This window comes from Carlito syrichta, unplaced genomic scaffold (genome assembly GCF_000164805.1).
Source record: "Carlito syrichta isolate Samal-C Ts95f unplaced genomic scaffold, Tarsius_syrichta-2.0.1 Scaffold316275, whole genome shotgun sequence".
Lineage (NCBI taxonomy): Eukaryota > Metazoa > Chordata > Mammalia > Primates > Tarsiidae > Carlito > Carlito syrichta.
This window is the reverse complement of record NW_007260371.1, coordinates 747,795-758,878: the sequence shown is the minus strand read 5'-3', so window position 1 is coordinate 758,878 and position 11,084 is coordinate 747,795. Positions and strand designations below refer to the sequence as shown.

Below are 11,084 nucleotides of genomic sequence, written 5' to 3'. Positions count from 1 at the left end.
GGTTGCAGGCGGAAGGATCGCCGGAGCCCAGCAGGTCGAGGCTGTGGTGGCTGGGAGCAGCCACTGCACTCCAGTCTGGGCGACAAAGTTAGACTACAACTCAAAAAAAAAAAAAAAAAAAAGAGTATACATTGTTTTTAAGGGATATGTATTCTAATATTGTCCTCCAAAAAGGTTGCTAATAATTTATTCTCTGTCAATGCACATTATTATACTTTTAAAGTATTTGCTAAAGTGATGGGAAAAAGTAATTTTTCACTGTTTTAGTTTGTGTTTGATCATACTGTGAGGTAGTTAACAGTTTTTACTTGTTAGCCATTTGGATTTCTTTTCTGAATTATCTGTATCCTTGCATACATTTAAATTAGGGAGTTTTTCTTATTACTTTATGATAGCTTTTTATATATTATGCACATTAATTTTTTGTGTATCATAGACATTGCAATTATTTTTCTTAATGTTATTTACCTAATTATTTTGTTTATAATGTTTTTCTTTTTGGTTGTAATAAAAAATAGATTTTTAATTTATTAAATCTTTTTCTTATGGACTTTATGTTTGGTTTTATGCTTACAAATAATTTCTTAACAATAGAATAAAACTCTTTTCTTCAGGGTTTTATTTTTTTATTATAAAGATGTAGGGTACAATTCAGGGTTAGGTATACAAATGTTGATTATGTGGGTACCCTTACTGATGAGGTGTGCCTTTCCTCCCCTAGCAGTTTCCCTCAACTACCAATCCCATCCCCCCTCCCCTGACAGTTTCTTACTACTGCCAATTGCTTTCTCATAGTATTATAATTGTTCAAGGTCCGCTTATAGTGAGAACATATGGTACTCTGTTCTTTGTTTCTGTGATAGATCACTGAGTATGATTGACTCTAAATCCATCCAAGTTGCTGCAAAGTCCATATGTTTGTCCTTCTTTATGACTGCATAATATTCCATTGTGTATGTGTACCACATTTTTTTAATCCATTCCAGCTTTGATGGGCAACATGGTTGGTTCCATGTTTTTGCTATTATGAATAGAGCTGCAACAAACATATGTGTGTAGGTATATTTTTTGTAGAATAATTTGAGTTCCTCCGGGTATATTCCCAATGGGGAATTGCTGTGTCGTATGGAAGGACAATTTCTAGTTCTTTCAGAAATCACCACACTGTCTTCCAAAGGGGTTGCACTAGTTTGTATTCCCACCAGCAGTGCAGAAGTGTTCCTTTTTCCCCATATCCTTGCCAGCATCTGTTGTTGTTTGTTTTATTAATGGTGACCATTATTACCATTATGGGGTTAGGTGATATCTCAATGTGGTTTTGATTTGCATTTCTCTGATGATGAATGAGGCTGAGCACCTTTTAGGAAAGGTCTGGCCATCCTGGTGGGAGGGGGAGGGCGGCAGAGACTCAACACGCACAGGAGTAATATGGGAGATGCAGAGAAAAATATCTTAATAATGTTGATTCTTCCTATCTATGAGCATGGAATGTTTTTCCATTTGTTTGTGTCTTCTTGGATTTCTTTGAGCAGTGTTTTGTAGTTCTCATTGTAAAGGACTTTCACTTCTCTGGTTAGGAAGATATCGAGGTATTTCTTTTTTTGTGTGGCTATTGTGAATGGCATTGTGCTTTTAATTTGGGTCTTTGCCTGCTTGTTGTTGGTGTATAGGATTGCAACTGTCTTTTGCACATTTATTTTGTACCCTGAGACTTTGCCAAAGTTCTTTATCAGTATAAGCAGGCTTTTGACAGATTCTCTTGGATTTTCAAGGTATAGGATCATATCATCAGCAAAGAGGGATAGCTTGACTTCTTCTTTTCCTATTTGAATACCCCAGATTTCATTCTCTTGTCTAATTGCCTGAGCTAGGACTTCCAATACAATGTTGGAAAAGAGGGGGTGAAAGTAGGCAGCCTTGTCTTGTTCCAGTTTTTAGGGGATATGTTTCCAGTTTCTGTCCATTTAGCAATGTGTTAGCTGTAGGTTTATCATAGATGGCACTTACTATTTTGAGGTATGTTCCTTCTATACCTAGGTGTTTGAGGGTTTTTATCAAGGAAGGGTGCTGGATTTTATAAAAATCTTTTTTCTGCATCTAATGATATAATCATGTGTTTCTTGTTTTTACGTGTGTTGATGTGTTTAATGACATTTATGGTCTTGTGAATGTTGAACCAGCCCTGCATCCTGGGGACGAAGCCTACTTGGTCATGGTGGATGTTTTTTTTTTTTTTTTTTGAGTTGGTGTCTCACTCTGTCGCCCAGACTGGAGTCCAGTGGCATGCTCCTGGCCACCACAGCGTCGTCCTGCTGGGCACCGACGATTCTTCCGCCTCAGCCTTTCAAGTAGCCGGAACTACAGGCAAGCGCTACCACACCTGGCTAATTTTTTTTTTTTTTTTTGAGTTGGAGTCTCACCCTGTCACCCAGACTGGAGTGCAGTGACTGCTCTCGGCCACCGCAGCCTCGGCCTGCTGGGCTCCAGCGATCCTTCTGCCTCAGCCTTCCAAGTAGCCGGAATTACAGGCGCGCGCTACCATGCCCGGCTAATTTTTTGATTTTATTGTAGAGATGAGGTCTCGCCAAGTTGCCCGGGTGGGTCTCGAACCTGTGGGCTCAGGCAATCCACTCGCCTCAGCTTCCCAAAGTGCTGGGGTTACAGGCTGAGCAACTGAACCCGGCCGGTGGATGATTTTTGAGATGTGTTTTTGGATCCGATTTACTAGAATCTTATTGAGGATTTTTGTATCTATGTTCATAAGGGATGTTGGCCTGCACTTCTCTTTTTTTGTTGGATCTTTACCTGGTTTGGGTATCAGTGTGATGTTAGCTTCATAGAATGATTTGGGGAGAAATCCATCTTTCTCAATTGCCTGGAATACTTTCAAAAGGATTGGTATCAGCTCATCCTTGTACGTTTTGTAGAATTCTGCTGGAAAGCCAGGGCTTTTTTTTTCTAGGTAGTTTTTGTATGACAGAGTCAATTTCCTTGGTTGTTATTGGTCAACTTAGTGTCTCAGTGTCTTCTTGTTTCAACCTGGGGCAGTTGTGTGATGTCAGAAAGTCCTCCATTTCATTTAGGTTATCAAGTTTGTTTCCATATAGGTGTACATAGTAATCTCTGATAATCTTTTATATTTCTTCAGGGTCAGTTGTGATTTGATCTTTTGTATTTCTGATTGTGTTTATTTGGGCTTTTTTCTCTTTTTTTTGGTCATTCTTGCTAGGGGTCCATCAATCTTGTTAATTCTTTCAAAGAACCAGCTTTTTGTTTTGCTGATGTTTTCTATGATATTTTTTCTTCTATGTTCCGTTTTTGGGCTCTTATTCTGGGGATTTGGATTTTTCTGTTAAAGTTGGGGTTTTGATGGTCTTCTCTTTCCAGCTCCCTTAGGTGATTTGTTAGGCTCTCCACTTGTGATCTTTCTGTTCTCTTGGTGTGTGCTCGTAGAGATATGAATTCCTCTCTGAGAACTGCTTTCATGGCCTCCCAGGTGTTTCAATAAGATGTTTCTTCATTTTCATTTGTTTCCAGGAATCTTTTAATTTCTACTTTGATTTCAGTGTTGACCCAGTAGTTGTTCAGCATCATGCTGTTTAATGTCGATGTCTTTGTGGACTTTGGGGAAATGTTAGTGTTGATACTTATTTTTATTCCACTGTGATCTGAGAGTGTGCATGGCGAGATTTCAACCTTATGGAATTTGTGTATGCTTGATTTATGGCCAAGGATGTGATCAATCTTGGAGTATGTTCCATGTGGTGATGAGTGGAATGTGTATATTCTGTGGTAGTTGGGTGGAATAATCTGTAGATATCTATTAATCCCTTTGGTTGAGTGTCAAGTTTAGGTTCTGGATCTCCCTGTTGATTTTTTGCCTCGATGATCTCTCTAGGGCTGTTAGTGGGGTGTTCAAATCCCCTGCTATAATAGTGTTAGAGTCAATATCTTTTTTAGTTTACTTAGTAGTTGCTTTATAAATACTGGTGCTCCTGTGTTGGGTGCATATATGTTTAGGATGGATATTTCTTGTTGATGGATTGAACTTTTTATCATTATGTAGTGTCCTTTTGCATGTTTTTAAATTTTTGATAGCTTAAAGGTTGTTTTGTCTGATATTAAGATTGTAACTCCTGCCTTCTTTTGTGATCCATTTGCCTGGAAACTCATTTTCCATCCTTTAACTTTGAGTCTGTGTGCATCCATTGTGGTGAAATGAGTTTCCTGAATGCAGCAAATAATTGGGTCATGGTTTCTTATCCAGTTTGCCATTCTGTGTCTTTTCAGTGGTGCATTTAGTCCATCCACATTCAGGCTAATTATTGAAATGTGATTGTTTATTGCTGTTATGAGGTTCTTACAAAGTTTTTTCTTTGTTTGCTTGTTTTCTTTTGGCTTTAGGGTTAATGTATATGTGTGTTTTCAAGTTTCTTGTTGCACTGTATTCTCTGTTGATTCTGTGCTCTGCTGTTCAGGTTTTTATTTCTAAAATAAAGATGATAATAGTACCAATCATTTCGTAGAGTTGTAGTTAGGATGAGCTGAGATAATGTATGCAAAAGTATATTTGTATTGGTTATTGTTAGTATTTTAAGATATTTATATTATTAACTATATTTTATCTGTATTATGACATAATAATAATTTATTTTTCCAGGTCATTATCTGATTGATAATGATTATCTCACCATAATTTACTGAATTTATATTTTTCTCTTTGATTTTAATTTACTTCTAACTAAATACTTACACATACTTTTATCTGTTTCTGAGATTTTTATTCCTTTTGACTAATCTATCTTTTCTTATTCCGGTACTATAATGTTTTATCTATTGTAGTTTACTTAATATCTAATAGTATGACTTTTTTTTTTTTTTTAATAATTTACTGTAGAAACAAGGTCTCACCAAGTTGCCTGGGCTGGTCTCAAACCTGCGGGCTCAGGCAATCCACTTGCCTTGGCTTCCCAAAGTGCTGGGATTACAGGCTGAGCCACTGAGCCTGGCTGTGACTCTTTTTTTTAAAAAAACTATTTCCTCCCATCTCTAATTTTCCTGGTTAGTATGATGCATTTATTATTCCTGAAGAATTCTAAAATAATTTGTTCAAGTTAAAAAAATTAGATTGGATTTTTTATGAGGCTTGCAATAAGTTTTAAATTATTTTGGGGGGCCAGATGTGGTGGATCATGTTTGTAATCCTAGCAACTTGGGAGGTAGAGGCAGGAGGATCACTTGAGGCCAGGAGTTTAAGATTAGTCTGGGCAACATAGTGAGGCATGTCTTTATATAAAAAATAAAAAAAAATCTAGCTGGGTATGGTGGCATGCCCCTGTAGTTCTAGCTATTCCGGAGGCTAAGGTGGGAGGATTGTTTGAGACCAGGAGTTTGAGGTTACGGTGAGCTATGATTGTATCACTACACTTTAGCCTAGGTCACAGAGCAAATTGACTCTATTTAAAAAAAACAAAAACAAGTAATTTTTTCATGATTTCATTTTAAATATTTTTGTAACGTAAATCAAAATATGTAAAGTTAGCAAAATATGTGAAAAGAACTTGAGTTGCCTTTTATTCTTACTTCAGTAAAACCTTTTGAGTTTTGAAGGAAAAGCAGTCATTTTATTTCAATAGAATCAAGTTTCTATGTTAGTTTTTTGTTGTGTTGTTAAACACTATATATAATCGATAGCTTTCTGACTTCAGTGTTGGTATTTAGGTAAATTTAAATAGCTTCTTTTACGGATCTTTGAAAAATTGTATGCGATACATCACAGATTGTATGCATGTTACATGTGTGGGAAAAAGGATGAAGTGAAGACTGTCCTTTCTGGCACAGTAATTATAAAGCTTCTTGTCCCATCTCATATATAATTTTAGTAAGAAAGATGACCAGTTGTGCCTGTGCTTCTCGATGGTTGGTAAGTGGGCCGACTGCATTTTTATGAGCAGCATATGCCATGCCAGGCCAATAGTGGATCTCAGTAAGTGCTTCACGATTAAGTGCATTGATTTTCATATGTTTTAATGCCTTGGCCAAAGAATATTAGTATGTTATCCCTCTTCAACCTCAGGTTCTCCTTAGACACTAGTATTGAAAATCACCAGTGGGATAATTAGGAAAAAATAAAATTAAAAGGATTTGTCACTCATAAGTGAACCCTGAACAATTACCCTAATATTATAAGAAAGGGATTTGCAGTAGTGGTAAACTACTGGGGAGGTGGTGGGGGGCACACTTCATCAATAAGGGTATCTGATCTCAAACCAGGTGAAGTAGGGACCAAAGTGAGGCCCAAACGACCTGTAAATGACCACTTGTATACCTAACCCTGTATTATACCCATCTTAAAAAAAAAAGAGTTTGCAGTAGAAAAAGAATACAGGCAGAAGAACAGTTAGCATGGAAGAATTTGAATTTGCAGTAGAGGCTTCGGAGAGAGAAGAGCATTGGAGCGGAGGGAAGGGAGCCCTGGGCACTGGAACCTGACTTCTTCCTCTTCTGTGTATGGAAGAGGGGCTGGGGTGGCTCTCCTGGCTTGAAGTTAGGAGAATTAAGGGTGGGATTTGAGAAGTACTCCCCTGTTTATTCAGCAGTTAAATGAAGTTCCATAAAGCCTTTTCTGTTTCACATGCCCTCGTTTGTTCTTTATCTCAGAAACCATTATAGGGTGTGAGAAGTAGGAACGAGTAACTCTGAGAAAGAAAATCAGAAAGACATGGGAGGTACAGGGAGCTGGAATTTTTACAACAAAGTAAAAATAGGTTTACAATCAATGACTGCATTAGAGCTGCAGGTGTGAGAGACTCCAAAAATGTTTTAGAGTACTAGAAGGGGGACGATAAGCAGAAGTGAATGACAAAGTGCCCACTGATATTTTGAAGTTTTGCAGAATAGCAAGCTTCTGTAGTCATATTATTTTAATGAGTGCATACATATTTATGTGGGCATTCATAGATTCACTCAGTTCCACCAACCTCTTTTGCCCTCATAAAGGTAGACTTTCTCAAAAGCAAATTCTCCTTCCTTGGGTGGGAAGGGCTATCAGGAGCTCTGTGCTGGACGACATGCTCTTGCAGTTACTGAGTCCTGGTGGCACAGCCATCAGAGTGTGACAGAAGCCTCTTCACTCTTCTTTTTTGACTGAGGTGTACCTCTTTCTTACCCTGCAGTATAAGAATGCTGGAGTGATTGAGTTGGAAGCATGCGTCAAAGCTGTACGTGTCCTTGCAATTCAGAAGCGGAGCATGGAAGCTTCTGAATTTCTTCAGAATGCGGTTTACATTAATCTTCGACAGGTGAGTGCAGTGCATGTCCACCTGTAAGTGGAAGAGTGAATACAATTCTCATGGAATTTATTCACTACGAATCCAGCTTATTTTGCCATGTTAGGATTCAGTATGCCATGATAAAAACTGTGGAATCTAAATTTGATATCCTAATTATTGTAGTTATTTGTATGTTTACTTCTTTATTTTATGGTGTTTTACTTTCAAAATTCAGTATTTACTGTCCTTTCAAGTTTTGGGGGTTGATGAAATAACTTTGCCTCCTACCAGCTTCTAAAACATTTAGTTGTGGGCCAGGCATGGTGGCTCAGCCTGTAATCCCAGCACTTTGGGAGGCCAAGGCAAAAGGATTGCCTTCGAGACCAGCCTGGGCAACTTGGTGAGACCTTGTCTCTACAATAAATCACAAAAACTAACTGGACATGGTAGCGTGCGTCTGTAGTTCTAGCTACTTGGAAGACTGAGGCAAAAGGATCGCTGGAGCCCAGCAGGTCAAGGCTGTGGTGGCCTTGAATGTGCCACTGCACTCTAGCCTGGGCGACAAGAGTGAGATTACAATGTCAAAACAAAACAAAACAAGCCGGGCTTGATGGCTCAGGCTGTAATTCTGAGCCTTTGGGAGGCTGAGGTGAGTAGATTGCCTGAGCCCACAGGTTCGAGACCCGCCTGGGCAGCGAGACCTCATCTCTACAATAAATCAAAAAATCAGCCGGGCGTGGTAATGCATGCCTGTAATTCCGGCTACTCGGAAGGCTGAGGCGGAAGGATCGCCAGAGCCCAGCAGGTCGAGGCTGTGGTGGCAAGGAGCGGCCACTGCACTCCAGTCTGGGCGACAGAGTGAGACTTCAACTCAAACAAAACAAAACAAAACAAACAAAACAAAACAAACCACATTTAGTTTTGGACTGATAATGCAAAATCTTCAAACTGATAGTCTTGGAGGAATTTTAGCTGTTCAGTCAGTCTAACTTGGATCTTTACAGATAGAGAAACCAAGACTCCAAAGTTAGGCAGTTAGCTGAAGGATGCAAGACCAGAGTGAGAATGTAGGTGATTCGGCAGATGTTTAGTGATCAGGGCATTGTGCTGAGACTAGGGAAAAGAGATGAGGCAGGCAGGTCCTGACCTCACTAAGCTGACAGTTTCATGGGAGGCAGACTTTAAACAGTAGGGTAAGTGCAAAAGAGTGGCAGTATAGGTGCCAAGGGAGCAAGGGTAAAAGGAATTAACCTAGTTGGTGGAGGCAGAGGGTGTGGGGACCAGGCACTGTCTCTAGGCACTGAGCCTGGAGCTGGGCCTTGAACGATGAATAGGAGACAGCAAGATGAGGAGGTGGGAAAAAAGCATTCAGGGAGAAGATGGCTCACCATGAGTGAAACAGAGAGATCAGATCGCTTGGAGGGACCAAAGTGAGAGACAGGTGGGGATGGAGGGAGAGGGGAGAAGGGGAGAGTGGGAGGGAGGGACAGTCTAAGAAGGAGGGCTTTCTTGGCCAGGTAAAGAATTTTTGGTTTCTTTCTTTCTTTCTTTTGTTCTTTCTTCCATTCTTTCATCCTTCCTTTAGTTCTTTCTTTCTTTTCTTTGCTTCTGTCTTTTTTTTTTTTTTTTTAAGAAAGAAAAGTTTATTTAAAAGTAAATTAGAGAGAGAAAGGAGAAAGAAGATTCACCTCCCCAAGGTGGGGGAGGGGGCCAAATCCTGCTTCTGTCTTTTTTAAGACTAGGTCTCACTATGTTGCCTAGGCTCGTCTTGAACTCTTGCGCTCAAGCAGTCCTCCCACCTCAGCCTCACAAAGTGTTGAGATTGCAGACGTGAGCTACTTCACCTAGCCAGCAGTACGTTTTAAAAGAAAGATCTTAAAAGCAGGGAATGATACAATCAAATTTGTATGGAATAAGGGGAGTGTGATGGAGGGAGGCCCAGTAGGGAGGCCCTTGGAGAGTCTGGGCGAGAAGTACTGATGGCCTCTTCCAGAGCATCACTGGATGTCATGGGAAAGCCAATCGACTGAAAATGTGTTTAGGGGTCTGTACGGAAAGGGTAATGGCTGATTGTAGGAGATCGTTTGATGGAATCACACCCAGGTTTCTGCTTGATCCCTTAGGTGACCGATGGTCAGGCTGGGCTCTGAGAAGGGCAAGCTGCAAAGGAGATGTGGAGGGGAAGATGAGAAAGTCAGCTTCACACATGAGGGAAAGACAGACATGTGGGTATGGGGGCTGAGGTGAGAGAGGGGACAGTGGGTGGAGGAGAGGGAAGAGAGACTGGATAATCCTTCTCTATTTTGAACATATAAAAAAGTGTGACTAATAATAAGACACTTGTGCCTCTATCATATGGATTTAGCACATTTAGCATATTTTGCCATGTTGACTGCAGAGATTCTTAATTTTTTTATAGGGAGAAAATAACTTAGAAAAATAATAGTTAAGTGCCATCTTAGAGTTTGTGAGTATCCTTCTGGTCCATATTGTCATATTTTGTATGTTTACAGCAAGTCCATAGAAAGAGAAATGCTTTAGCCTGATAGCTGAGCATATGGACTCCAGTTGCAGATGCTGGGGTTGGAATTCTGGCAAGATATTTAACCTCTCTGTACCTTAGTCTCTTCTGTAAAGTATATTTACAGCCCCTCTAGACTCTCATCTCAGCTAATTTCCTAGATTAGATATTGGAAGTAAGGATTTTAAAGTGAGGACAAAGTGACAACTGTCAACCCAGCATCAAAGGGAGAAACAAGAATAGGACAAAGCCAGGCATCCAAGTAAAAGCAAATAAACAACAACAAAATCTCACAATGTTTTAGGCCATTTAGTGTAAGGGAAACAGTACCACGTAGACTTGAAGCTGTCGAGTGCATCTATATCATTAATGCAATGTGTTCATCAGAAAACGGTTAAGAAGAGGTCATTATCTTTCTGTTTGTGCTGAAGTTTCTGGTAAAGATGGGTAGGATGAGTGGGAAGCAGACATTTCAAAGTGGAAGTATCAGTTTCATGGGCACTTTAAAGTGAGGCAGTCAGTCCCTATGATGCTGGGCAATGAGGGACCAACATCAGGATTGTACTTACCGGTTAACACGATTTCTGGGTGACTGACTAAGGTCTAAGCACTGTGCCAGGCCGTGGAGCTACAGGGATGATGAGGCATATTCCCGCCCCAGAGACTGGTCTGTGCTGCACTGATGGAGAATCAGGATATGGCAAGAGAATTCTGCAGTGACGGGGGAGTGGGGCCAGGCTTCCTGGAGGAGGGGCTGTCTGAAAAGAGTGAAGAGGACCCACTAAAGTGGGGCTAGGCTGGGCTCGGTGGCTCAGCCTAAAATCCCAGCACTTTGCGAGACCAAGACAATTGAATTGCCTGAGCCCACGGTTTCGAGACCAGCTCAGGCAACTTGATGAGACCCTCTCTCTACAATAAATAAAAAATTGCCAGGTGTGGTAGTGTGCGCCTATAGTTCCAGCTATTTGGAAGGTTGAGGCGGAAGGATTGCCAGAGCCCAGCAGGTGGGGTGGCTGTGAGTGTGCCACTGCACTTCAGCCTGGGCGACAGAGTGAGACTCTAACTGAAAAGAAAAGAAAAGCACAATCCACCCTCCATTCTGTCACAAGAAGATGGCCCTTGAAGCCCTCCAATCTGATAACCCTTGCCCACTGCAAATCAATTTATAAGGCAGGCACTAAAACAATAGACAGTCAGTTATTCAATGACATGACATATCTAAGCTAAACGAATCCTTCTAATCACCATATGAACATGTCATCCTATCGTTTTACACATGAAAATATTAAGAG

At 40.3% G+C, this 11,084-nt stretch overlaps 1 protein-coding gene across 1 annotated transcript in view; it reads left to right on the top strand.

The window, feature by feature from the left end:
- Positions 1-11,084, top strand: part of TRAPPC9 (trafficking protein particle complex 9) — a 586,383-nt gene that overhangs the window by 58,003 nt on the left and 517,296 nt on the right. Inside the window, exon 7 of the mRNA XM_021706983.1 lies at positions 7,176-7,301. Within this exon, the coding sequence (XP_021562658.1) occupies positions 7,176-7,301 (126 nt within the window). The remainder of the gene's footprint in view (positions 1-7,175; positions 7,302-11,084) is intronic.